Raw genomic sequence first — 23,491 nt, 5'->3', positions numbered from 1 at the left:
ATATGTAACAGAAATAGCAGTTAAATTGATTTTCTAAATGATGATCCTGAGCACTAATTTTAACTTTGCGAGATACCCTGTGATAAATGAGTTTCATAGGACATATCAGTTGTTGCACCGAGCAGACATTTGTTATAGTTTATGCATTGCTAGCTGAGTTAGAGAACGGAATGCGCTGCTGAACTGCTTTATTAATTATGCATTAAAACAGCCATTTATTGGGTGCCTTTTACTGCCCATTTCTTTGCTAACTATGTGAAAGTAGAGAAGACAAATCACATTTCCTACCTTTAAAAAATGTATTTACTAGAGGAACAGTGAATATTAAACAATTAAAATATCACACAATTAAGACTAGAATAAAGGAAGTATGGATCACAAAGTGGTACTTCCTCTGAACTAACCACTTAGAAGGAAATTTAACATTTTTTTCATTTATTTATTTTTATTGTTGGGGCGCCTGGGTGGCTTAGTCGGTTAAGCGTCCGACTTTCGCTTAGGTCATGATCTCGCGGTTCGTGGGTTCGAGCCCCGCGTCAGGCTCTGTGCTGACTGCCAGCTCAGAGCCTGGAGCCTGTTTCAGTCTGTGACTCCCTCTCTCTCTGACCCCCTCCTGCTCATGCTGTCTCTCTCTCTCTCTCCTAGAAATAAATAAAACATAAAAAAAAAAAAAATTTATTTTTATTGTTAACAGGTATTATTATAAATTATTATATGGTTCATAGACTGCATTTGTATTATAGCAATTGGATATGGGTTTCCTGAGCAGAAAGTTGCTTGAGTATACCAAATCCTTGGCAGTATCATTTGCTATAATAATTTCTCCTAGATTATGTCCTACACATTATTCTACTTTTAATTGAGTGTGTCGTAAAGTCTTGTATGGTATTAATTAAACTGATAACCATAAAATCCATTGGGTTTTAGTTGCCATTACCCAGGGAGGAGCAATACAACTGGCTAACAATGGTACCGATGGGGTACAGGGCCTGCAAACATTAACCATGACCAATGCAGCTGCCACTCAGCCGGGCACTACCATTCTCCAGTATGCACAGACCACTGATGGACAGCAGATCTTAGTGCCCAGCAACCAAGTTGTTGTTCAAGGTAAGAGAATTCAGAATTCACAGGTGTGGTAAATTCTTTGAAAGGTTAACATTTTATAAACTCAGATAAAAGTAAGTATGATACTGCAGAGCACTATTGAAAGTGTAGTTAATTTTTTTTTTCATTATAGATAATGTTCTCCATGAACTCTTCCATTATTCCAGTTGGACCCAAATGTCATGGCATAAAAACAACTATTTTCAGTTTATAACCTCTTTAACACTTTGAGCATTTGGAGATAGGAGAAACAAGGGTAGGTTACAGGGAAAGACCATGAAATCAGGAGTTAGGAAGGCTAGATTCTAGATCTAACTGCATAGATTTGTTATGTGATCTTGAGTAGGACTCACCTCTCTGTGCCTCATTTTTCATGTTATTCATGTGTCAAATTAAGAGTTTCGTTACTAAATCACTGCTAAGAATCTTAGGAGGTTCTGGGCACCTTGCTGGCTCTGTTGGTAGAACATGCAACTCTTGATCTAAGGATTGTGAGTTCAAGCCCCACATTGGATATAGAATTTAGTAAATAATCTTTCTCTGCTTTATACTCAAGAAATTTACATCCTCATTTCTAAGATCATCTTTTTTTATTTCAAATGAAAGCAGTCTGTTCTGAAAAATTTTATACCAGTATGTAAGTCTACTGGTCTGTAGAGAAGTAGTAGTAGTTATTAAATCCTTGATGAACTATAGAAATAGCTTTTTTTGTTTTATTTTTTTAATTTAATTTCCTTGTTTTAGGAATCTTTATGGATAGGAGTTGACCATTTTTCTTGGAATCCATTTGAATACTAAGAATATGATTTATGCCAGATTGAAATTTACATATTGAGGAAATAATTTTTAAAATCTGTTTCTTAAAATATTTTTATTAATAATATATTTTGCTTCTGTTAGGTAATGACCATTATACCCCTTCACCATGGATGATAATTTTTTGAATAATCCTAAAACATCAACTAGAGAGTCATCATTTGTCTAAAAGCCCCTAATGTATTTACAGAATATATTCTATTACTAAACAAGTAATATTTGAAGAAGATAATATTTTGTTTATTAATGGGAGTAAAACACCTTTTCACTTTACATGCAGGTACTCAAAAATTGTAAAGCAGGATGTCAGTGAATTTGAATTCTGAACGTCAGTTTGAAGATGGTAACATGTTTAGTATATAAATCTTTTCCACTCAAGACTACACATTTTAATTGATATTAATAACTAATATGGGTAATTTTATACAGCTCTTGAAATACTCTCAGCGCTAGGTTCTTTATTCTTAGGAAGGCATATTCCTAAGCTGTTTTTAGAAGCAGTTTGACAAATGATGATTGTACTTCTTTTCACAAGTGATAGATCATTTAGGTAAAAACATAAACCTCAATTTATTTAGCTGTTAGCTTTACATTAAAACAAGTAATGTAATTGGCATCAAGTGGTACACATTTTCATACTTTCAGTTTTGTTTCAATTAGAAATTTATAATAGTTGACCATAATGCTTTATTTTCTCTTCCATTTTGCTATTTTATGAAAAATCATGGTCGTTTTTATGTCGTGGCAAGAGTCTACTTGAAATTTTTTAATATGAATTTACCAATATCAAAGGAAGACATTGAGGAGTATACTCTGTCTAGGAGGATCATCCAAGCTGTGCCCTACTTACCTTTTAGACTTAAGGTTGGTAAGCATGTTAACAACAGAATAGATCTGCATTCCAATGAAAGATAAATACAAGACCCAGAAGACATAGGTGAAGGCCTCTTTCACCCAAGTGTCTATACTAATAAATATATTAAATTGGAAATTATTTGTCAGTAATGACCCAAAGAGTGCTGATTATTTCAGTGTTGTAGTTACAATCATGTTCCTTATCTTCCTGTGCAATCCAAAATGTATGTTTAGATTGATGATTGACACACATAGTTTTACCAAGTCACGGTGCTTCAGTGTCTTTACACCACGTTCATGGTTTTTCTTTTCAGCTGCCTCTGGAGATGTACAGACGTACCAGATTCGCACAGCCCCCACTAGCACCATCGCCCCTGGAGTTGTGATGGCGTCCTCCCCAGCACTTCCTACACAGCCTGCTGAAGAAGCAGCGCGAAAGAGAGAGGTTCGCCTCATGAAGAACAGGTACATACAACGCTGCACTTACTAGATTGTGGGAGGTCAGGTCGTCTGCAGGTACTGCCAGATATGTGTCTTTTAGATCTGTTGATAATATGACCTTTGCGCTGAATTTATTTCTGGTAGATTTGATGGATCTTGCTAAAACTTATTTATTTAATAAGCTGCACTTATGAAATGGCTAAAAGGATTATCAGTCAATCTTTACTCATAGTTTTCTTTTATGTAATTTCTCCATGAGAGATTGAAGACACAACTCTGCTATATTTTCACTATGCTGTAACCAACTAGTTAGGTTATTTAAATATTGTTTCTTTTCATGACAAGTATTATTTGAGAAGATAAGAGTTTCAAGTATGTATATGAAAATTAAATGTTTCATTTATATTAAATTATTTGTAATAAAGTAAATGTTTGATGGCCGATGTTTTAATGAATATCATCTTTAGTGAAAATTAACAATTTAACACCTAAAGATATCTTCAAAAATAGATTAACTCTAAGAACACCTTGTTCTTAGAAAGTTAAAACTGGTAATCATAAACTCATTAAATAGTCCTGTTTGAACAAAATAAAGGTGAAGAGGAAAAATATTTACCATGTAAATATTGATAAAAATAGAGTGGATTCATTAGTCTTCAACAATGAAAATGCTACACATCAAAATCTATGAAATGTGGGTAAAGTAATTTTCATAAAGTAAATTCATAGCTATAAGTAGTTTTGTCAGTAAAAAGCCAGGAAAATGTTTTTATTACATTTACTTTAGTAGTTTTCATTTTTTTAGCTTAGGATTTAATATGGAAATGATTTTAAGACAAACCAAAGAAAATGAAATAAAGGTATATATAAAGATCAAAAAATTTGAGGGGCGCCTGGTTGGCTTAGTCGGTTAAGCATCTGACTTTTGGCTCAGGTCATGATCTCATGGTTCGTGGGTTCAAGCCTCGCGTCGGGCTCTGTGCTGACAGCTAGCTCAGAGCCTGGAGCCTGCTTCAGATTCTGTATCTCCCTCTCTCTCTGACCCTCCCCTGCTCACGCTGTCTCTCTCTCAGAAATAAATAAAAACATTAAAAAAATTTTTTTAAAAGATCTAAAAATTTGAAATAGGTGAGAATATTCCTCTGCTGTTCATCCCAACATTTTTTAAACACTGTGATGAAGTGAGAGAAATGTAGGGATTGAACTTAGATAGTCTGGAGTCAAGTCCTGGACTGTGCTTTTTGCTGTGACTTTGGAAGAATACATTAACTCTCTCAGCTGCAGTTTTCTTCTTTGCAAAACAAGATTCCACCACCTACCTAAAGGGCTGCTCTTTAGGTACAAATATCATTCTTCTGAAAGCACTTAGTAACTATAATGTTCTATTGAAATTTTTCTTAATGTTTATTTATTTATTTTGAGAGAGAGAACAGGGGAGGGGCAGAGAGAGAGAGGGAGAGAATCCCAAGCAGACTCCATGCTGTCATTGCAGAGCCTGACACAAGGCTCAATCTCATGAACCATGAGATTATGACCTGAGCCCAAACCAACAGTCAGACACTTAATTGACTGAGCCACTCAGGCACCCCTTGAAATATTTGTCTTTATGAAGTTTCCTGTTTCTGCTCAGTTCAGCCTCTTTTGTTTCCAAAATATTCTTAGCTATTGTAGAGTGTTAACAAATTACATCTAAGCTATGAGAAATGGCAGGGCTTTTTCTGGGATATTAGGAAAAGAGTTCCAAATAAGCCAAGTGCCTGATTTTATTTGTGCTCCATCAGTCTGTGATTTTCCTTAGGAATTATAATAATAAACAGAAGCATTAAAATCTGCATTCATTTAATGTATTTTAAAATACAAATTAAACTGTGTATTTAAATCTTTTCAGTTTTAAAATGTTTGTAAAGAAATGTTTAACCTTTCAAAAACTAGAAGTTCAATTAAGAAGTCTTAAGTAAAGGCTAGGTCGTGAAATTTAAGACAGTAGTACTTACTAAAGAAGCCAGTTCTAATCAAGACACGGCAGAGCAATCAGATGGAAAATAAACCCTCTTGATGATAAAAACAACAGAAGGACTTCATGTTGTGACTATGCAGTTTGGCTCTGTGGGACAGGAATGTTTCCCCTCATATAGAAAAGACTAAGAGGTGGTGTAATTAGTGGGTAAGAAGGCAGCGCTGTAACTTCTTGTGTGCCCTCTTGTATAGAGCAGAGAGCTGCCCATTAATGAAAACTTGTTAATTTGGCTGGCAAACTAAACTTCCTTTTTTCTCTAATTGATGTCTCGCCCCATCCTCTCCCATCCCCTTCCCCCCATTTTCACACACACCAAGTTAGGGACAGGGCACACATGGCTACAGTTCCTAACCACCTTTGCTGGCTTGTGATCTTCAGGAAACCTACCTGACGTACCATGGACTCTTTAATAAATAAGTGAAATCTCCCATTGAATATGCTAAGGTTCCCATTTCCCTTTATTCCCATGTTACTGCTGCTGCTACTTTTCCAACTTCCATTCATTAGAATGTGGCTTCAGTGATCACCATACCACTCTTTTTTTTTTTTTTTTTTAACATTTATTTATTGTTGAGAGACAAAGACTGTGTGAGCAGGCGAGGGCCAGAGAGAGAGGGAGACACAGAATCAGAAGCAGGCTCCAGGCTCTGAGCTGTCAGCACAGAGCCCAACACAGGGCTGGAATCCACGAACCATGAGATCCTGACCTGTGCTGAAATTGGATGCATAACTGACTGAGCCACCCAGGTGCCGCCCCATACCACTCTTATATCTTTAAAAGATACAAATTCCTTCCCACTTGGCAATCTAGTATTCTCTTTTCATTTCAGTTTACCTTTATGGAATATTTGACACTTTTGTCTACTCATTCTCCTGAACTCTTCTTTGGTTTATTCACCTGGTTTTCTGACTACTTTTGAAGTTTCCCCTTGGAACGTTCATTCATATCCATGTATTTATTTAAGGTATAGCCTATATGCTGCTACCTCCTAATTGTATATTCTGGCTTTGACCGTTTTCCTGAGTACTATTTATTAAGGGCTAGTTTATGCTAGGCACTGTACCTAGCTAGTTTCTTTACATATCTTTAGTTCTACCTACAATGAGTAGAAGCTTATCTCTACTTTACAGAGGAGCTGTGGTTCAGAGAGAAGTTAAATATCTTGTCAAGGTCACACCTTTTATGAACTTGGTGCAGGGGTACCTGGCTAGCTCAGTCAGTAAAGCATGTATGTGATTCTTCTTCATCTTGGGGTGTGAGTTCAGGCCCCGCATTGGGTGTGGAAATTGCTTAAAAATAAAATCTTTTTTTTTTTAAAAAAAAAAGGAAATTTGGTAGAGCTGAGATTTGAGCCTTAATGTCTGGTGCCAAAGCCTGTGGACATGCTGCTTCTCAGACTCCAGCAGGCAGCTCTCTGCTGCTCTGTCTCTCAAACCAGTGTGCTGGAGATACGCAGCCTCAAGAAGTAAATATGGAATGCTCTCTTTGAATGTTTGTCACAAAAATTTGAGCAAAATAAACATTTGTAAGGTAAGACATTTAAAAAAAAATTCACACCAGCAGTGCGTTTTTGGCCTGTGTCCCCAGAATCCCCATTTTAGTTTGCTGTGCCATTAAGGGTACTTCTGTGGAAAAGTTAGAGCAGTGCTGTCCTCCTAAATGTACTCCCTGGGATAAGTGTCCCTTATGTAGCTCAAACACAGCCTATCTTAAATTGAACTTCGATGAGAACATTTGTGATTCCCCAAATTCTACACCGTCCAAATTACCATTTAGTCAGAAATGAAGGTCTAAAAGAAAGTATAAATGGTTATTAAATTAATTTTTGTTGCTGCAGTAACAATAACAAAAACCCCAAATCTTAGTGTCTTGGAACAACAAAACGTCTTCCTACATTACTTTTGACAGCTAAAAGCCACTGCTGTGGCCCTCTTCCACATGCTCCCAGCTAACAATGGAACGCCTTTTTGCCAAGGGCTGTCACTTTTGTAGCAAAGGGGAAAAGTCAGTGCTTTTTAAATCATCTGCTTGATGGTGGTGAACGTGGCACCCACTTATGTTCCACTGGCCAAATATAGGCAAGGACAAGCCCAGTGAGTGGAGTGGGGATGTGTGTTCTTCATTTGGGGAGGGAGGAATAAAAAATTCTGAAAGTAATACAGTCCACTATCCTTTCTGTATAATTTTAGAATGCAGGAGGATTTTAATAGATTTCCTAAAAGCAGAAGGAAAAACATATAGGTTAAGTAGGTTTGACTGTATGAAAACATAAAACCTCTGTTTAGCCAAGCAAAAGATACAGTAGCAAAGCAAACTAGAAACATTTAATAAGTCAGAAGAGAGTTAAGGATATGAATAGGCAGATTCATAGAAAATGAATTAGAAATAAAGCAAAAAAATTTTTTTTGAAAAATTCCAAAGGGTATGGTATGTAAATTAAGGTATATTCATTGTACACATTGTATACATTCAGCCGCATACAATCAGCCTTTAAGAATGAAGGTAGATGTGGGGGGGTGCCTGGGTGGCTCAGTCAGTTAAGCATCTCTTGGTTTCATGATCATGGTCATGATCTCACAGTTCGTGGGATCCAGCCCCACATCAGGCTCTGTGCTTATAGCTTGGAGACTGCTTGGGATTCTCTCTCTCTGCCCCTCCCCCATTCATGCTCACACACTTTCACTCTCTCTCTCTGTCCCTCTCCCTCTCAAAATAAATAAACTTAAAAAAAATAAATTTAAGAATGAAGATAGATGGTATTTTTATTGAGATAGGAAGATGTTCATAGTGGAAAAAAGGTTACCAGAGAATATGTATAATCCCACTTTTGTTTTTGGGGTTTTTGTTCTTTTAAATTTTTTTAGTGTTTACTTTTGAGAGAGAGAGAGAGAGCGAGCACCAGCAGGGAAGGGGCAGAGAGAGTGGGAGACACAGAATCCAAAGCAGGCTCCAGGCCCCGAGCTGTCAGCACAGAGCCCGATGTAGGGCTTGAACTCATGGACCACGAGATCATGACCTGAGTTGGACACTTAACTGACAGAGCCACCCAGGTGCTCCCCACTTTTGATTTTATTCTATATGTGAAGCATGCTAATTATAAAAGCACATTTGGAAACATAAGCTAAAAATTCAGTCATCACTAATTATGCCACCCAAAATATTAATTCTGGAGTATAATTTTTTTCCTAACATATATGTGCAAAAATAATATATTTTTAATGTATAGTTCTTAATTTTTTATTTTTAAATAATTTTAGGTTACAGAAGAATTGTTGAAAGTATTACAGAATTCTAGATACTCTTTTTTTTTTTTTTAATGTTTATTTTTGAGAGAGAGAGACAGTAGTGAAAACAGGGGAGGGACAGAGAGGGAGGGAGACACAGAATCCGAAACTGGCTCCAGCCTCTGAACTGTCAGCACAGAGCCTGATGTGGGGCTTGAACTCGCAGACCACGAGATCATGACCTGAGCCAAAGTTGGACACTTAACCAACTGAGCTACCCAGCATGTCCTTATTTTCTGATACTACAAGATTGTTCAGGTTCAGCTTCTCATTTGTGTGTCCTGCCTTAGCCTTGGAACCAGCCATTTCTTCCTAAGTTCTAGTTCCTTTTACTGGAAAATAGTATATAGAAATCAAGAACAAGGCATCACATATGCTCTTTGCTACCCGGTTTCACACTTCTGGGCCCTATCAAAAGGCAGTGTTACTAAATACATATTTGTACTAGCCAGTGTATGCACACATATAAATTTCTGTATCTGTATATTACTAAAATAAATATGAATTCATACTAGCCTCTCTGACTCTAATTAGTAGCCACAGGGTTCATATTAGCCTTCCCTACTTTGCTTCTTTGTAACTTCTTTCTCTGACTAGAAACTTGGTTTCCCATTTAGTGTATTTACAGATTTGTTTAACTGTAGTAGACATTTAAAATAGTTAACTGAATTGCTAACTTGTACACCCATGAGAAACAGATTTACCAATTACAATATAATATTTATGTACAGTTCTTTTTGTTTTTAGCCTTAAATACCAGTGTTTTCAAAGCTATTTAGTTAGGCCTGTTCCTTTCTTCTCCACCTTCTTCAGTGAGGTTCTATCACACATTTGTAGTATAGTTAGATTTGTCACCGTCTTCATTCAGCTCTGGGATTGCATGTAGATTACTTTTTATGCTGTATATTTCTATTGGTTTTGACAGATGTATGGTACCAAGTTTCTACCCCCACAGTGCCTTACAGAACTGTTGCACTACCCGGGAAAGAATCCCATGTGATACCCACTTGGTAATCCTCTTCTGCCCCCCTTCCCATACTCTGGAAACCACTGAACTTTTTTCTATCCTTTGGATTTTGCTTTTTCCAGAATCTCCTATAAATGGAATCATCCAGTGTGTATGTAGCCTTTAGGATCTGGCTTCTTTCACTTAGAATGTATTTAAGATTCATTGATCATTTTGTGTGGATCAGTAGTTGGTTTTACCCCCCAATATTGTATTGTACGATTATATTGTGGTTTGTTTGTCCATTGACCTTGACGTTCATCATAGTTTCCAGTTTTGGAGGATTGTGAATGGAAGTTACTATTAAAATAGACAGGTGTTAATAGGAACTTTCAGTTCACTTGAGTAAATATCTATAGGTGTGCTGGCCAGGTGGAGTGGTAAGTGTATACAAGAAACTTTGTTTTTCAAAGTAGCTGTATCATTTGGCATTCCCACCAGCAATGTGTGAGAGTTCTAGTTGATTGTATCCAGTGTTAAAATTTACGTTTTACATTTAGGTCTATGATCTCTTTTGAGTTAACTTTTGTATAAGGTGTGAGGAGTGTCAGGATTTATTTTTTGTGTATGGACATCCATTTGTTCCAGCACCATTTGTTAAAAAGATTATCCTTCAATGAAGTCTTGTTGTACTTTTGTCAAAAATCATGTATCTATATTTGTGTGGGTCTGTTTCTGGCTAGCTTGTTTCATTGATCTTTGTTTTTATCCTTTCACTGATGCCATGCTGTCTAGATTACTGTAACTCCTAGTAAGTTTTGAATTTGATAATTTAAGTCCTCCAACTTCACTCTTTTACAGAATTGTTTTGACTGTTTCTTTTTTCCTTTGCATTTTCATACAAACTTTGGAATTGGTTTGTTGATTTCTATGAGAAAGTTCTCTGGGATTTTGATTAGGATTGTATTGAATTTATAAATCAACATTTTAACAAGTATGTGTCTTCAATTCTATGCACACAGTTACATTTTTTAGCATATAGACCCTACATATATTTTGTTAGCTTTATACCTATATACTTCTGAGTTTTTGGTTTTGATTTTCCTGGAGGGTGTAGGAGACTAGTAGGGATTTGATTCCTGATATAGAAAATCTGTGTGTGTGTCTCTCTCTCGCTCTCTCTCTTCTCTCTTCTGGTTAGTCTGGCTAGAAATTGGGGCGCCTGGGTGGCTCAGTTGGTTAACCATCTGACTTTGGCCCAGGTTATGATCTCGCAGCTCCTGGGTTCGAGCCCTGCATCAGGCTCTGTGCTGATTGTTAGCTCAGAGCCTAGAACCTGTGTTTGGATTCTGTGTCTCCCTCTTTCTCTGACCCTCCCCTGCTCACGCTGTCTCTGTCTCTCTCAAAAATATGAAATAAAACATTACAAAAAAAAATTTTTTTAAAATCTGGCTAGAAATTTATCAATTAATAAAAATAGGCTATGTGGATTTGACCCATGGGTCATACGTTGCTAACTCTGGTCTAACCCTAGTAAAAGACAAACCAGAGTAAAAAACCAAGACCTAACTATACACTACAAGAATTTCCCTTCAAATACAAAGCATAGATAGATTGAAAGGAAAGGGATAGAAAAAGATAGACCATGCAGATAGCAATCAAAAGGAAGCTGGAACATTGTCAGGGATAAAGAAGGACATTGGATAATGGTAAAAGGATCTAAAAAGACATACATATGTATGTTCCTAACAGAACTTTAACATACAGGAGGCCAGGGCTGATGACAGTAAACAGAGAATTGAACATAAACAGAGAATTGAACAAATCTGTAATCATAGTTGAAAACTTGAGCATTCTTTTCTCAGTAATGACAAAAAATAAAGATATAGACAACTTGTATGACATAACCAATTATACCTATTTAGCATTTTTATGACACTTGTCAATTTAAGAGAATAAAAATAGAGGCACCTGGATGGCTCAGTCGAGTCAGCATCTGACTCTTGATCTCGGCTCAGGTCATGATCTCATAGTTAAGAAATTTGAGCTCTCTGTCAGGCTTTGCACCATCAGTGCACTGCCTGCTTGGGATTCTTTCTCTCCCTCTGTCTCTGCCCCTCCCGCACTTGCCGTCTCTTTCTCTCCCTCAAAATAAATAAATAATTTTTTTAAAAAAAAGAATAGAAATAATATAAAGTATGTTCTTGGCTCATAAAACATCTGGGGGGCACCTGGGTGGCTCACTTGGTTAAGCGCCGACTTGAGCTCAGGTCATGATCTCCCTGCTCGTGGGTTCAGGCCATGAGCCTGAATTCTGTGCTGAACTCTGATCTGGCACTGTGCTGACAGCTCAGAGCCTGGAACCTATTTCAGATTCCATGTCTCCCTCTCTCTCTGTGCCCCTCCCCCACTCATACTCTGTCTCTGTTTCTCCCTCAAAAATAAAATAAAAACATTAAAAAATGTTTCTAAAAACATCTGGGAATATCCCCAATTGTGTAGAAATTAAGTAAGTATCAAACATTTCTAAATCTATAGGTCAAAAAGGAAGTTGAAAGGAAATAAGAATATTTTGAACTAAGTGCAAATTAAAATACGACAAAAATTTGTGGGATACAGTTCAGTCAGTGCTTATAGGGAAATTTATATCATTAAACATTTACGTTAGAAAAGAATCCTCTATGTCCAAGAGGTTGGCAAACTGTACCTCATCACCTGTTTTTATAAAGTTTTATTAGGGGGCACCTGGGTGGCTTAGTCAGGTAAACGTCCAAGTCGTGGTTTTGGCTTAGGTCATGATCACAGTTTGTGAGTTCGAGCCCTGCGTTGGGCCCTTTTTGGGATTCTCTCTCTCACTCTGCTCCTATGCTCGCTCTCTTTATCTGGAAAATAAATTTATAAATAAACTTTAAAAAAAAAGTTTTCTCGGAACACAGCCATGATCGTTCAGTTATGTGTCATCCATGGCTAGCCGTTTGCATGCTACAGCAGCAGCAGTTATGACAGAGCCCATTGGGTCCAAAAAGCCAAAAACATTTACCAAAAAAATGTTTGCCAACCTAACTTCTATCTTAAACTAGAAAAAAAAAGAGCAAATTGAAGTCAATAAAATTGAAGAGAAAACCAATAGAGGAAGATCAAGGATACAAAAAATTGGTTGTTAAAAAAGGAAAAGTACAATTGATAAACTTCTTTGAAGGCAAAAGAGAAAAAAATCAGGTTGTTGAGAATTATTGAAGATGCTGGAAATAGAAAGAATAAGTGAGACAGAATAAAAGTATCATGTGGAGGCAAAGAATTAGGTCAGTGAATGGAGGAGGATGTTGAGACACATTATGTGAAAGAACTTTTTTCTAAAAATATTCCTATCACATCAGTTTCAGAATTTATAAGCCATCTGTTTGCATGAATGCTTAAACTCATAAAATCCTGTTTCTATACTGGAAGAAACATTCAGTGGTCAATTTAATCTTCACATTATGTCATCAGTCCAATCCACTGGGAGAGTCCTTTCTTCTGTTTTTTAAAAAAAATACTTAGCTAGAAGTTTTTGAGAAGCTTTAAGAAGCGTTCTCCAAGCTAAAGATTTCTTTAAAATTTTTATTTAAATAAAGTTCACTTGTATTTTGTATTCTACTCCAAAATTACAGTAATGCTTCTTTTAACACGAAAATGCTTGCCACTTCTCTGACCCATTAATCAAAATTGGTGCTTTAGAATGACGTGCCACATTTATTCCCTGATTTTGCATCCTCCTTAATACCAACCTAACAGTCCTGGTTGGAGATATCTTGATTAGTCCTGTTTTTTAAAAAAAAAAAAAACAGATGAAGAAACAAACAGTTCTTGCATGGGACCTATTGGAAGCTACACAAATAGTTTCAAAGCCAGGATCTGAACCCAAGATTTCTGGTTTTCAGTTTAGAATTCTTGCTAGTATATCATACTATATCCAGATTTGTATCCGAGTTTATTTTAAACCATGCCTAATTTGAACATTGTTCTGCAAGACAGTGTGTTACTTAAAATTTATTTGGTATTCTCCCCACCTGGAAAAAAGTATACTCACATGCAGTTTAGGACATGCTAGTTAAAATTGCTCTTTGGAGAGCGTCTCAGTTCACACTGGTATATGGAAAGGATCAGAGGTCTTACGTTAAAGTTCTTACATTAAGTTCATTTTCATAGCCCAGTGTTCCTTTTTTTTTTTTTTTCTTTTTGAGAATCCTAGTCTAATCTTTCACAACACTGTAGTAAACTGATTTTGGTAGCAAAAAGGAGATATTAACCTATAGGACCATGTTAGTTTAGCTTTTGGAAACTAGCATGTAGGTAGAGAATTCCTATGAGCACTGTGGACTGTTAATTCTCAAATGATGGAGAAGGAAAAACCAAGGAAAACAAGATGAGTCAGCACTGGATAAAATTAGATTTGTAAATGTGTATATACATAACACATGCTATTTGTTAGAAATCACCACGTACAGAACATTCAGCCTGACCTCTGAGTCATTCCCACTGTAACCCTTTAGGTCACTCTTGGCCTCATAGCACTTTGAGCTTGTCGCCTTCACTGTGCAGTAGGATGTTAGGTCATTTTAACTTCGTTCCAAAAAAATTTTCACCAGTGGTACAGTGATGCAGTGGATCATATATTGTCCATATCTGTCATGGATAATACATCATTAGGTACAGCTTTTTTTATTCCAAAAGTCAGCTTGCTCCTTTTTTTCTGAACCAATAGGCTATGTGGGCATGAAAACTTTAGAGTTATATAGAAATAGTCATTGCTAACATATAATGTAGTAGCATTTAGGAAATACCAGCTGCTAGTTCATGTACTTTTTAAGATTAACTCCTTTAATCCTCATAAAACTTGTGAAGTAGGTAATACTATCTGTTCTACAGTCGGAGAACTAAGGTTAAATAATTTGCCTGTGGCTATATAATTGATAAGAGGTTAACCATTTAAACCTAAGAATCCGGACACTGATGCTAATATTGCTCTGGCTGTACTACCACTGTTGTAAATGAGGGATTAGAAATTGCTGCTGTTTTCCATTGTTTAAAGACTGAGGACCTTTTTGCTTTCAACTCTTCTGTTTACTTACTAGTAAGGACCTACCTGTGTCAGTTCCTCTGCTAGTGACTGAGGATATAATATATGGTCCTTATTCACATAGAGATAAAAAAAGAGTTTACTAGTTTAGCCTTCATAGCTTGCTAAAAAATATTTTATTATTCTTAGTGTTAAATTTTTTAAATTAATTTCGTTAATTGTAAAAAACTTAAAATTTACCATCTTAACCATTTTTAAGTATACAGTTCACTAGTGTTAAATATGTTCAGTGTTGTGCAACAGAGCTCCAGAACTTTTTACCTTGCAAACCTGAAACTCTACTAATAGTAAAGCAGTTTCGCTCATTTTCCCCTTCTGCGAGTCCTTGGCAATCACCACTCTACTTTCTGTTTTTATGAGTTTGACTACTTTAGATACATCATATAAGTGGAATTCACATTTGCCTTTTTTGTGACTGGCTTATTTTGCTGCATTATGTCCTCAAAGTTCATCCATGTTGTAGTGTGTGATGGAATGTCCTTCCCTTTAAGGCTGAGTAATATTCCATTGCGTGTATATGCCACATTTTAAAAAATGTATTCATTTGTTGATGAATACTTGGGTTGCTTCTGCATCTTGGCTATTATGAATAATGCTGTTGTGAATGGAGGCACGCACCTATCTCTTCAGTATCCTGTCCTGTGTTCTTTGGATATATATCCAAGAGTAGGATTGTTGGATCACAGGGTAATCCTATTTCTCATTTTTTAAGGAATCACTTTAGTGTTTTCTGTAGTGGCTGGGCCATTTTACATTCCATCAACAGTGCACAGGGTTCAAATTTCTTCTCATCCTCGTCAACTCTTGCTATTTTCTGTTTTAGGGGGTTTTTTGTGTGTTTTTTAAATAGTAGCCGTCCTAATGGGTATGAAGTGGTAAAGTTTGATGTGACCCATTTGTTTATTTTTGCTCTTGTAGTCTGCTTTTGGTGGCATAGCCAAGTAATCACTGCCAAATCCAGTGTCTTGAAGCTTTTCTCCTGTGTTTTCTTCTAGAAGTTTTATAGTTTTAGGTCTTAGATTTAGATCTTTAATCCACTTTCAATCAGTTTTTGTACATGGCTAAGTTAAGGGTCCAACTTCATTTGCTTACAAATGGATATACAGTGTTCTCAGTATCATTTGTGGAAGAGACTCAGGTTGTTGTTTTGGTTTTTTTTAATGCCCCGAAATGATGAGTTTGAGAATTTTCTATTTAATTTATGATGTTTTGCACACTGATATTTAGCTTTAGTATTTTCTTAGTTATTGATATTGATAGAATTTCAAGTTTTATAGGTATGAGGCAGATCATATCAATAAACAGTGATATAATTTTAAGTGCTCATTTGGCCCTTTGGGTTGTTTGTGGGCTTTTCACATTCGGGGTTCTTTTTTAATCAAACTTCTATGGTATATTAAAATTTTATATGAGGCAATTTGCAGGTCATTCTGTATACTTTTTTCAAATGCCTAATCTATATTAAAATATTTGCTGCTTTGAGCTAAATAGCTACAAGTACTCTAAGCCAAAATAAATGATGCAGAAATAAATGTTGCATAATTTTTCCTGTCCTTTTTTGCTCCTAGGGAAGCAGCACGAGAGTGTCGTAGAAAGAAGAAAGAATATGTGAAATGTTTAGAAAACAGAGTGGCAGTGCTTGAAAACCAAAATAAGACTCTCATTGAGGAACTAAAAGCACTTAAGGACCTTTACTGCCACAAATCAGATTAATTTGGGATTTAAATTTCACCTGTTATGGTGGAAAAAGACTGGCTTGGCCTCAACCAGAAAGACAAAATAAACATTTTATTTTCTAAACATTTCTTTTTTTCTATGCGCAAAACTGCCTGAAAGCAACTACAGAATTTCATTCATTTGTGCTTTTGCATTAAACTGTGAATGTTCCAACACCTGCCTCCACTTCTCCCCTCAAGAAATTTTCAGCACCAGAAATCATGAAGAGACTTCTGCTTTTCATCCCCCACCCTCTTCAAGAAGTAATAATTTGTTTACTTGTAAATTGATGGGGGAAATGAGGAAAAGAAAATCCTTTTTAAAATGATTTCAAGGTTTGTGCTGAGCTCCTTGATTGCCTTAGGGACAGAATTACCCCAGCCTCTTGAGCTGAAGTAATGTGTGGGCCGCATGCATAAAGTAAGTAAGGTGCAATGAAGAAGTGTTGATTGCCAAATTGACATGTTTTCACATTTCATTGTGAATTATGTAAAATTGCTAAGAGATAGACCCTCTAAAAAAGAATTTTAGTATGGTGTTGAAGAAATTAAGAATGAATTCGAAGTGCTTTCTATGTACATTCTCTTCTTCAATACTGACAACTTGTCCTTGACCTTGACCTTCTGTATTAACTATAGCTCTTCCATAGGGCAGTTGTTGCTTCTTACTTCAGTTCTGTATGTGTTCAACATTTTTGAATACATTAAAAGAAGTAACCAACTGAATGAAAAAGCATGGCATTTGAATTTTAAATTAAATTGAAGTAAATAAAAGTACAGAGCTTGTTTTAGTTAGTACTAAATTCTTAGTAAAAAGATGCTCATTAGTAAACCAGCCCCTTGAGTTACATAACAAGGTTTTTAAATAAATGTTTTTGTCATCGCCTTCAAAAATATTTATGTCACTCATTTACTTAAAAAGATATTTCTAATTAAACTGTTCCCATTTGCACTTACATTATGCCACCAACAGGAAAGCCTTCAAGATGTTAAATAAAACAAAGTTATCTATTTGTTTATAAAATGTTATGTGTTGTAGAAAAATACTGATTTTGAATCTTTTCCATATTAACATACTTTAACAGAGTATCTCTAGTGAGTTTTTTAATGAAAGAAGTTGTAAGGATATAATTATAAAAAGTACAGATGTACACAAGGAGAGTTATTTTCTTCCGATGTATTTGAATGACTGCTGTACTACAATATTTGGACTGTCATTCACACAAAACATTTTTTTTTTGGTTTTCTCCTAAAAAGGATAGTTGTGCTTGAACTTTCCAATATGCTGTAATAGCCTTTGTTCTTCTGCAGAGGAGCTACCTGTTTTAACCCCACTATACCAGTCTGTGTTTATATGTATCATACATTGTTTCTGATACTACTAATTATTAATTACTCATTCACTAAGCTTGATATGTCTTTATAAAAGTTACCCTTTAAAAGAAAAATAGGACTAAGGTAGATTTTAAAAATTGGAGACTGACATAATGTTAGATATAATTTCTCATTTGAGAAGGTTATTCCTTTTGAAAGAAGAGTGTAGAAAATTAATGCTTTATACTTCGTCATGGGTTATTTTAAAAAGTTAAGTTTGTTAATGTGTTAACAAAATATGCATATATGGGTGTTAATTGTTGGGTCCATTTTGAAAAGTAAGGTTTTTAATATTTGTAAATGGTGTATTTTTGTTTGTAACAAACCATTGTCTTTTTTCAAGGATGAACAAAGTTTATGAAGGAGCATCATTCTAAGAATTGAGTGATGTAGTCTTATATTTGGACAATTCACCAGATTCTCAAGAAGGCTTTCAAACGACTATAAAGTTTGATGTTTATCCTGCTGAGCTAATGGGGAAAGTTGTAGCATAAAAATTATTTGTATACCAGCATAGATATGTCATTTTCCAAAACTTCAACAGAAACCAAGCAAAATCACAAATCTGTTCACAAACTAGAATTCTTTCTTAATGAGTGAAAATGTTTGAATGTCATAAACTTTATAAATGAACATTGCCTAGTATTTAGCAAGTTGTATTCTCCAAAGTAAAATGTTTTCCAAAAGTTGAGGCATTCTGTTTAGCTAGAAAAGTTGGTGGTCCTCTTAGTCCCTGATAAATCAAGGCAATCACATCCATATTAGTTGGTTGAATTAGGTCCTTTGTACCTTGAAGATGATTGCACTGGTTTGAAGTCAGTTACTTGATGGTGAGGTAAGAATGTGTTCTGTTGCTAAATCTGTTTTAGACCCTTAAAGAGATTTGAAGATTTCAGTTCATACAGATAGAAATTAAGCATCTTTTGTGCAGACTTTTTTTTAACAAGAATTGGCAAAAAGATGTTTGTTTTTAAGCATGCAACTTTGAGAATCTTTATTAAGGAAATGACATAATTTTAAAAAATCTTGTAGCCAAGAACATATATGGCCACATTACCAGTAATAAATGCTTTTTTCTTTTCATATTGGCCAAAAGGGAATGAAAATGTCATCATAGGAATCTGTACATATGCTACTGATTTGCCTAGAAAATAGCAAGTTTGGTATCGCTTACTTTGCAAATATAGGGCCATGTGGCACTTTTATCTATAGGACAGATTAACTCTAATAAAAATGAAATGGGAGGGATTTATTTTTGATATATTACTCTTATGAGTTTTCAAACTTTGATAGTGTTTAACTGAAAAGTGGTTTAGAAAGGGCTAGATCCAATGTGTTCACATTAAAAAATTGATATTAGATATAATTTTAAGTTCATTCTTTTTAAACTCAAGTACCATATTGGCAACCATCATATTGTCATAGGTGCTCTGTTCATTTAGATATTATTGGGGGGGGGAATGGCATTTGTATAATATATGTGTACATATATATAAATACATACAGTATATAATCTGAAGCTCTGAGAGCTCTTAAGTCAGGAATGCTGAGTATTATAGTATATTGAGGTCAGATGAAATTTTACATCTTTGCGTGTTCTGTTGCATCCCTTTTGATAGTTTCTTGGACTGCATTACTCCAGCACTCGTGATTGATTTTTGTCTTCTGATTTTCTTCCAAGTATTTTATTTTCATTGTTAGTTTGCTTTGGCTTGATACTTTCATGTATGTTACTAGTCACTTGAAGACTCTCCTGCCCCCAAAGTATTTGGTTTTTATGCTTTGTCTCTGGCAGCTATAACAGTGGTAAGAACATTTTGAAGATAACTTCTAAAAGGTACCACTGGTTCTTCAAAACTCATCCTGGGGGAGGAATTTTGGTGTTTTCATCTGAGCAGGGATTTTGTCAGAAAACATGTTTTGATGGTAGGTCAGCAGCAGTGCTGGGATCTGAAAGCACAATACCAGTCAGGCAGGCTGTCCGATCAGAAGTCATCTGGCTGAAGTCTATCTCTGTCTCTCAGGCCTAATCCCTACTATCATTTTGACCATTGAGGTGACATGTGGAATCATACAAAGGCTTAGGAAGAAACAACCAGTTTGTTTAAAACCAGGATGCTTTTACTTACTTGAAGTGACTTTAATCTAGATTTCTTCTTTACATTTTAAAAATGTTTTTAATTTTGTGATCAGCTACAGTCAATTAGCATAAATTGGTCTCTTTATTTTGAAGAACAAAAAGGCTGCTTCATTTTGCAGGATTAAATAAGGCTAACATAAAGTTATGATTTTGAATTAAAGTGGGTTTTTAGAGCAGTCATTACATACCTTTTCAGTTATTTTTAAGAGGCTTCATCTTGTTGCCTTTGCGGCTCTGAAAACTTTTGGTATACTTTTTCCTGTTGACGTAATACAAAAGTTGTATATTTATTTGGATTATATTTACATTATATTCTTTGTAAATGTTTGGTGTAACTTGCACTTTTAAAAATGACCCTGTTGGGTATTAGCAACTTGAGAAGTTCCCTCATCAGTTAATTGTCAACTGGCTTTTTATGTCTTTCTCCTCTCTTCAAATCATGTGACTTTTTTAAATGGAAAATTTCATTAAAATATTTTAGCACCTAAAGGCTAGCCTTATAAATAGATGTAAAAGAAAAGTAACAGGAAATTAGATTTGACTAGCCCAGTTAATTAAAAGATGAGTTTGAACCCAATGGGATTCTTTTTCATCATGGATAAAGATAGAAGGAAAAGCAACTTGAGTAAATCGATACTCATTTCCAATTTTAAATGAGACTCTATTCCCATTCCAACATCACTACTTTCTGTAGGGTGCCAAGGCATCCGTGAATTTATCCAGAACAGTAACATCGTTTTCAAGGCAGTTAATTACCGTCATCGTGGAGACCACATGGAATCATTTGACTATGGTTTTTTCACTTTAAACTGGCTTTGTTAACATCAGAGAAATACCTAAATCTGACTGAGGTCAGGTGAGAAGGGAAAGTGCAGTGTGCTTTGGTAAGCCGCCTGTAGGTAAGAGTCAGGGGTTACATTTGCTCACTCACTTGTACAAAGCACAACTAGAACTTTTGTTGGATGGTTTGCATACATCTTGAATACTTTTAATGTTGATATGTTAACTTTTTTAAGTTGACTGCACAGTCACTGTATGTACTAGGAACTGGTTTCCTGGACTTTCTCGAATCAATGGCTAGGAGGGGCACTAATCCCTGAGGGGTTGAACATATCATGAAGCCGAGTCAGTATGGAAGAATTTCAAATAAATCAAACAGGGTGCTGACGTTCCATCTGTCTCATGTGCTTGTGATAAGTTCATACTGATCAGTGAATGTAGCTTAAGCCTTTGTATGCGTCCTCAGGGGGCAAACTAAGAGGGACCAGATACCGTTTGAGTGGAGGGATTATATTTCAGGTGTTTTAGCTTGAAATTTATTTTTTAAAAAAATAAAAATAGAAAAAAAAATAGAACAAAGCCTGTGAAGCAAGATGATATTATAAACAGGCAGAGTTGTTTTAGCACAGAGAGAAAATACTGACCTGTCTGCATTCTGGTACTGTGGGTGCAGGTCCTAGCTGGGTATATAACCTGATACGTTTTTAATTATTCTCACCAGCAAGTAAAAGGAAAATGAACAATCTTTGGGAAATGTCCTTGAAAGGGGGCAAACGGTAAGAAATTCAGACTTTACCTCCTTTATTCAGGCATTATATGCCACTTGCCTACAGAAGTACAGCATTTCCAAGCTTCCAAGGAGCATCTCAGAAATGTATAAGAGGCAATCTGAGATAGTTGTTAAATTGGTAGGGAAGGAGGAAAATCCCTGCAGATGGTAATCTTACATTAGTCGGCCAAGTGGAATAATCTTATCATTGTGTTTGGGAGGTTTTATTTTCTTACGTTTTTAAAATTGAATTGGTAAATGCTTTATAGACATTTTTACCCAGGTGCCACTCCAATTTGTGTATGTAATAAAAATTATATTAAAAGTGGGGAATAATTTGTCAACATTGTTCTGTGTGTATGAATTTATTAGGGGTGGCAAAGAGGAGTGCTAGTTAGCAGTTTTTCCACATTGAGTCGTCCCCAACTTCTTTGTCCACCTGTCACTTGTCCTCCCCACCCAAAAACGGAATTATTTCTAACCTAGATGTATCACTTGAAATTTTTAGAAACAAAATAATCAGGGAAGTTTCTAGAGAGAAAGATGGTTTTTGTTTTTGTTTTAGTTTTTCCTTGAGGATTGGGGTAAAGAATACCTCCCCCCAAAACTATCAGCACAAAACAGGGTATTGATTTTTAACTCTGATGTTACTATTGGAGTTGAATACTAAGTAAATATAATGAGGGAAATACATTTCTAATAAAATTCCCTACATTCTAGAAACAACCCTGTTTTAATTTTTTTACCTGAATCTTTTTGTGCTCTATCTGTGTAAAGAGAGAAAATGTACTGAGTTATAATGCATTTTATTAACACTATGTACATAGTAGCTGCTTTGTGTTCAGAATGGTAGCAATTGCTTTGTATATTAAAGTGATCCTTGTGAATTTGTGAAATATTGTCAGAAAGTGCTTTTTCTTACTGTAATCTTTGTGGTATCAACTGTCCTAATGCCCTTTTTACACACATTTATGTGCAGTCACATAAACATGCTTTTAAAAACTCTGTAAGTCTCTTTTTTGGGGATGGGATCTCTATATTTTGGTTTCTTCCAGTCGTGTTAAGCTGTATTTTTCTTGGACTTCGGTTTATTACTTTTGTTAAATGAGCAAAGTTTATGTTAGAATATATCACAGGCTTGTGTTGCACAGCAACAGAAAACTAATTTGAGCAACCAGAACATATCTTCAGTTGTTTAATTCCACTGTATTCCTCATTTTTAGCACAAGATTTCTTTGTTCAGTAAGTCTGAACAGTGCCTATTTGAAGATGTGGAGATGTTACCGCCCTATTGAGGAAACCGATGGAGACACAGGACGAGCTGTCTCCAGTGTCATGAAATGCATGTTTGCATTGGAAGAACAGTAAGAATAGCTAACTTCGCAGGCCCCCTTGTCATTCTAAAGGTCTGTGATCATATAAAACAGGAGATGGGAGGAGGTGTGGTTAATCTGCTCTTTGCTAAAAGGATAATAAAAGATTCTCTCCTATTGATTCAATTTCTGAAAATAAGCAGTTGCATTTATTCTAAGATTTGTTTTAATTGCCATGATGTATTTATTAAGCTTGTTAAGCCTGTTGTACTGAAGGAATTGCATACATTTTATTCTTTCTCTTCTACAGTGTGATCACTTAACGTTACTGTACGGACACTTGAGAGTGAAAGGGTGATGTTAATAGGGCAACAGGTGTAAAGCAGGATTGTGCTGAGCAAATCGGGACCTTCAGTCACCGTCCTTGTAACCCGTGTCCAAGTGCTTGAGTCTCCAATAAGGGGATCAAGTGCCTATCTTCTCTTTATCCATACCTTTGTGGTCACTTGCTTATTTCACAAATACTTGAAGACACACTTGTGAGCACTAAGTCCCTGTCCTCAAGAAGCTCTAAGACACCGCAAAAGAAACCATTCTGTAACGTTCATATGATTTTAGCTCTGTGCTAGACTCTCCCATTTGTTATCTCCACTCAGATTGCACAACAGAGGTCCAAAACAGAACTTCTGATTTCTCCTCTGAATCTGTTCATCTTTCAGCTGGTTTTTTCCATCTTCTAAATGATGCCACTATTCCACTAAACTAAACTGCTTAAGGCCAAAACCCATAAAATCAATCCCTTAATCAGTGTTAT

The 23,491-nt window shown here is 35.7% G+C and overlaps 1 protein-coding gene across 4 annotated transcripts in view; it reads left to right on the top strand.

Annotated features, from left to right (window-relative positions):
• Positions 1-22,367, top strand: part of CREB1 (cAMP responsive element binding protein 1) — a 61,827-nt gene extending 39,460 nt beyond the window's left edge. For 3 of the 4 annotated variants that reach the window (XM_039217499.1, XM_039217497.1, XM_039217498.1), the window contains 3 exons: positions 928-1,110; positions 3,093-3,243; positions 16,155-22,367. In XM_039217499.1, the coding sequence (XP_039073430.1) occupies positions 928-1,110; positions 3,093-3,243; positions 16,155-16,299 (479 nt within the window). In that variant the 3' untranslated portion in view covers positions 16,300-22,367. The remainder of the gene's footprint in view (positions 1-927; positions 1,111-3,092; positions 3,244-16,154) is intronic. The other variant, XR_005525570.1, reaches the window with a different exon arrangement.
• The last annotated feature ends 1,124 nt before the right edge of the window (positions 22,368-23,491 follow it).

This window comes from Hyaena hyaena, unplaced genomic scaffold (genome assembly GCF_003009895.1).
Source record: "Hyaena hyaena isolate Hyena2069 unplaced genomic scaffold, ASM300989v1 scaffold_698, whole genome shotgun sequence".
NCBI classification, from domain to species: domain Eukaryota; kingdom Metazoa; phylum Chordata; class Mammalia; order Carnivora; family Hyaenidae; genus Hyaena; species Hyaena hyaena.
Note: the sequence above shows the minus strand (reverse complement) of the source record. Positions and strands in the feature narration are given on the sequence as shown.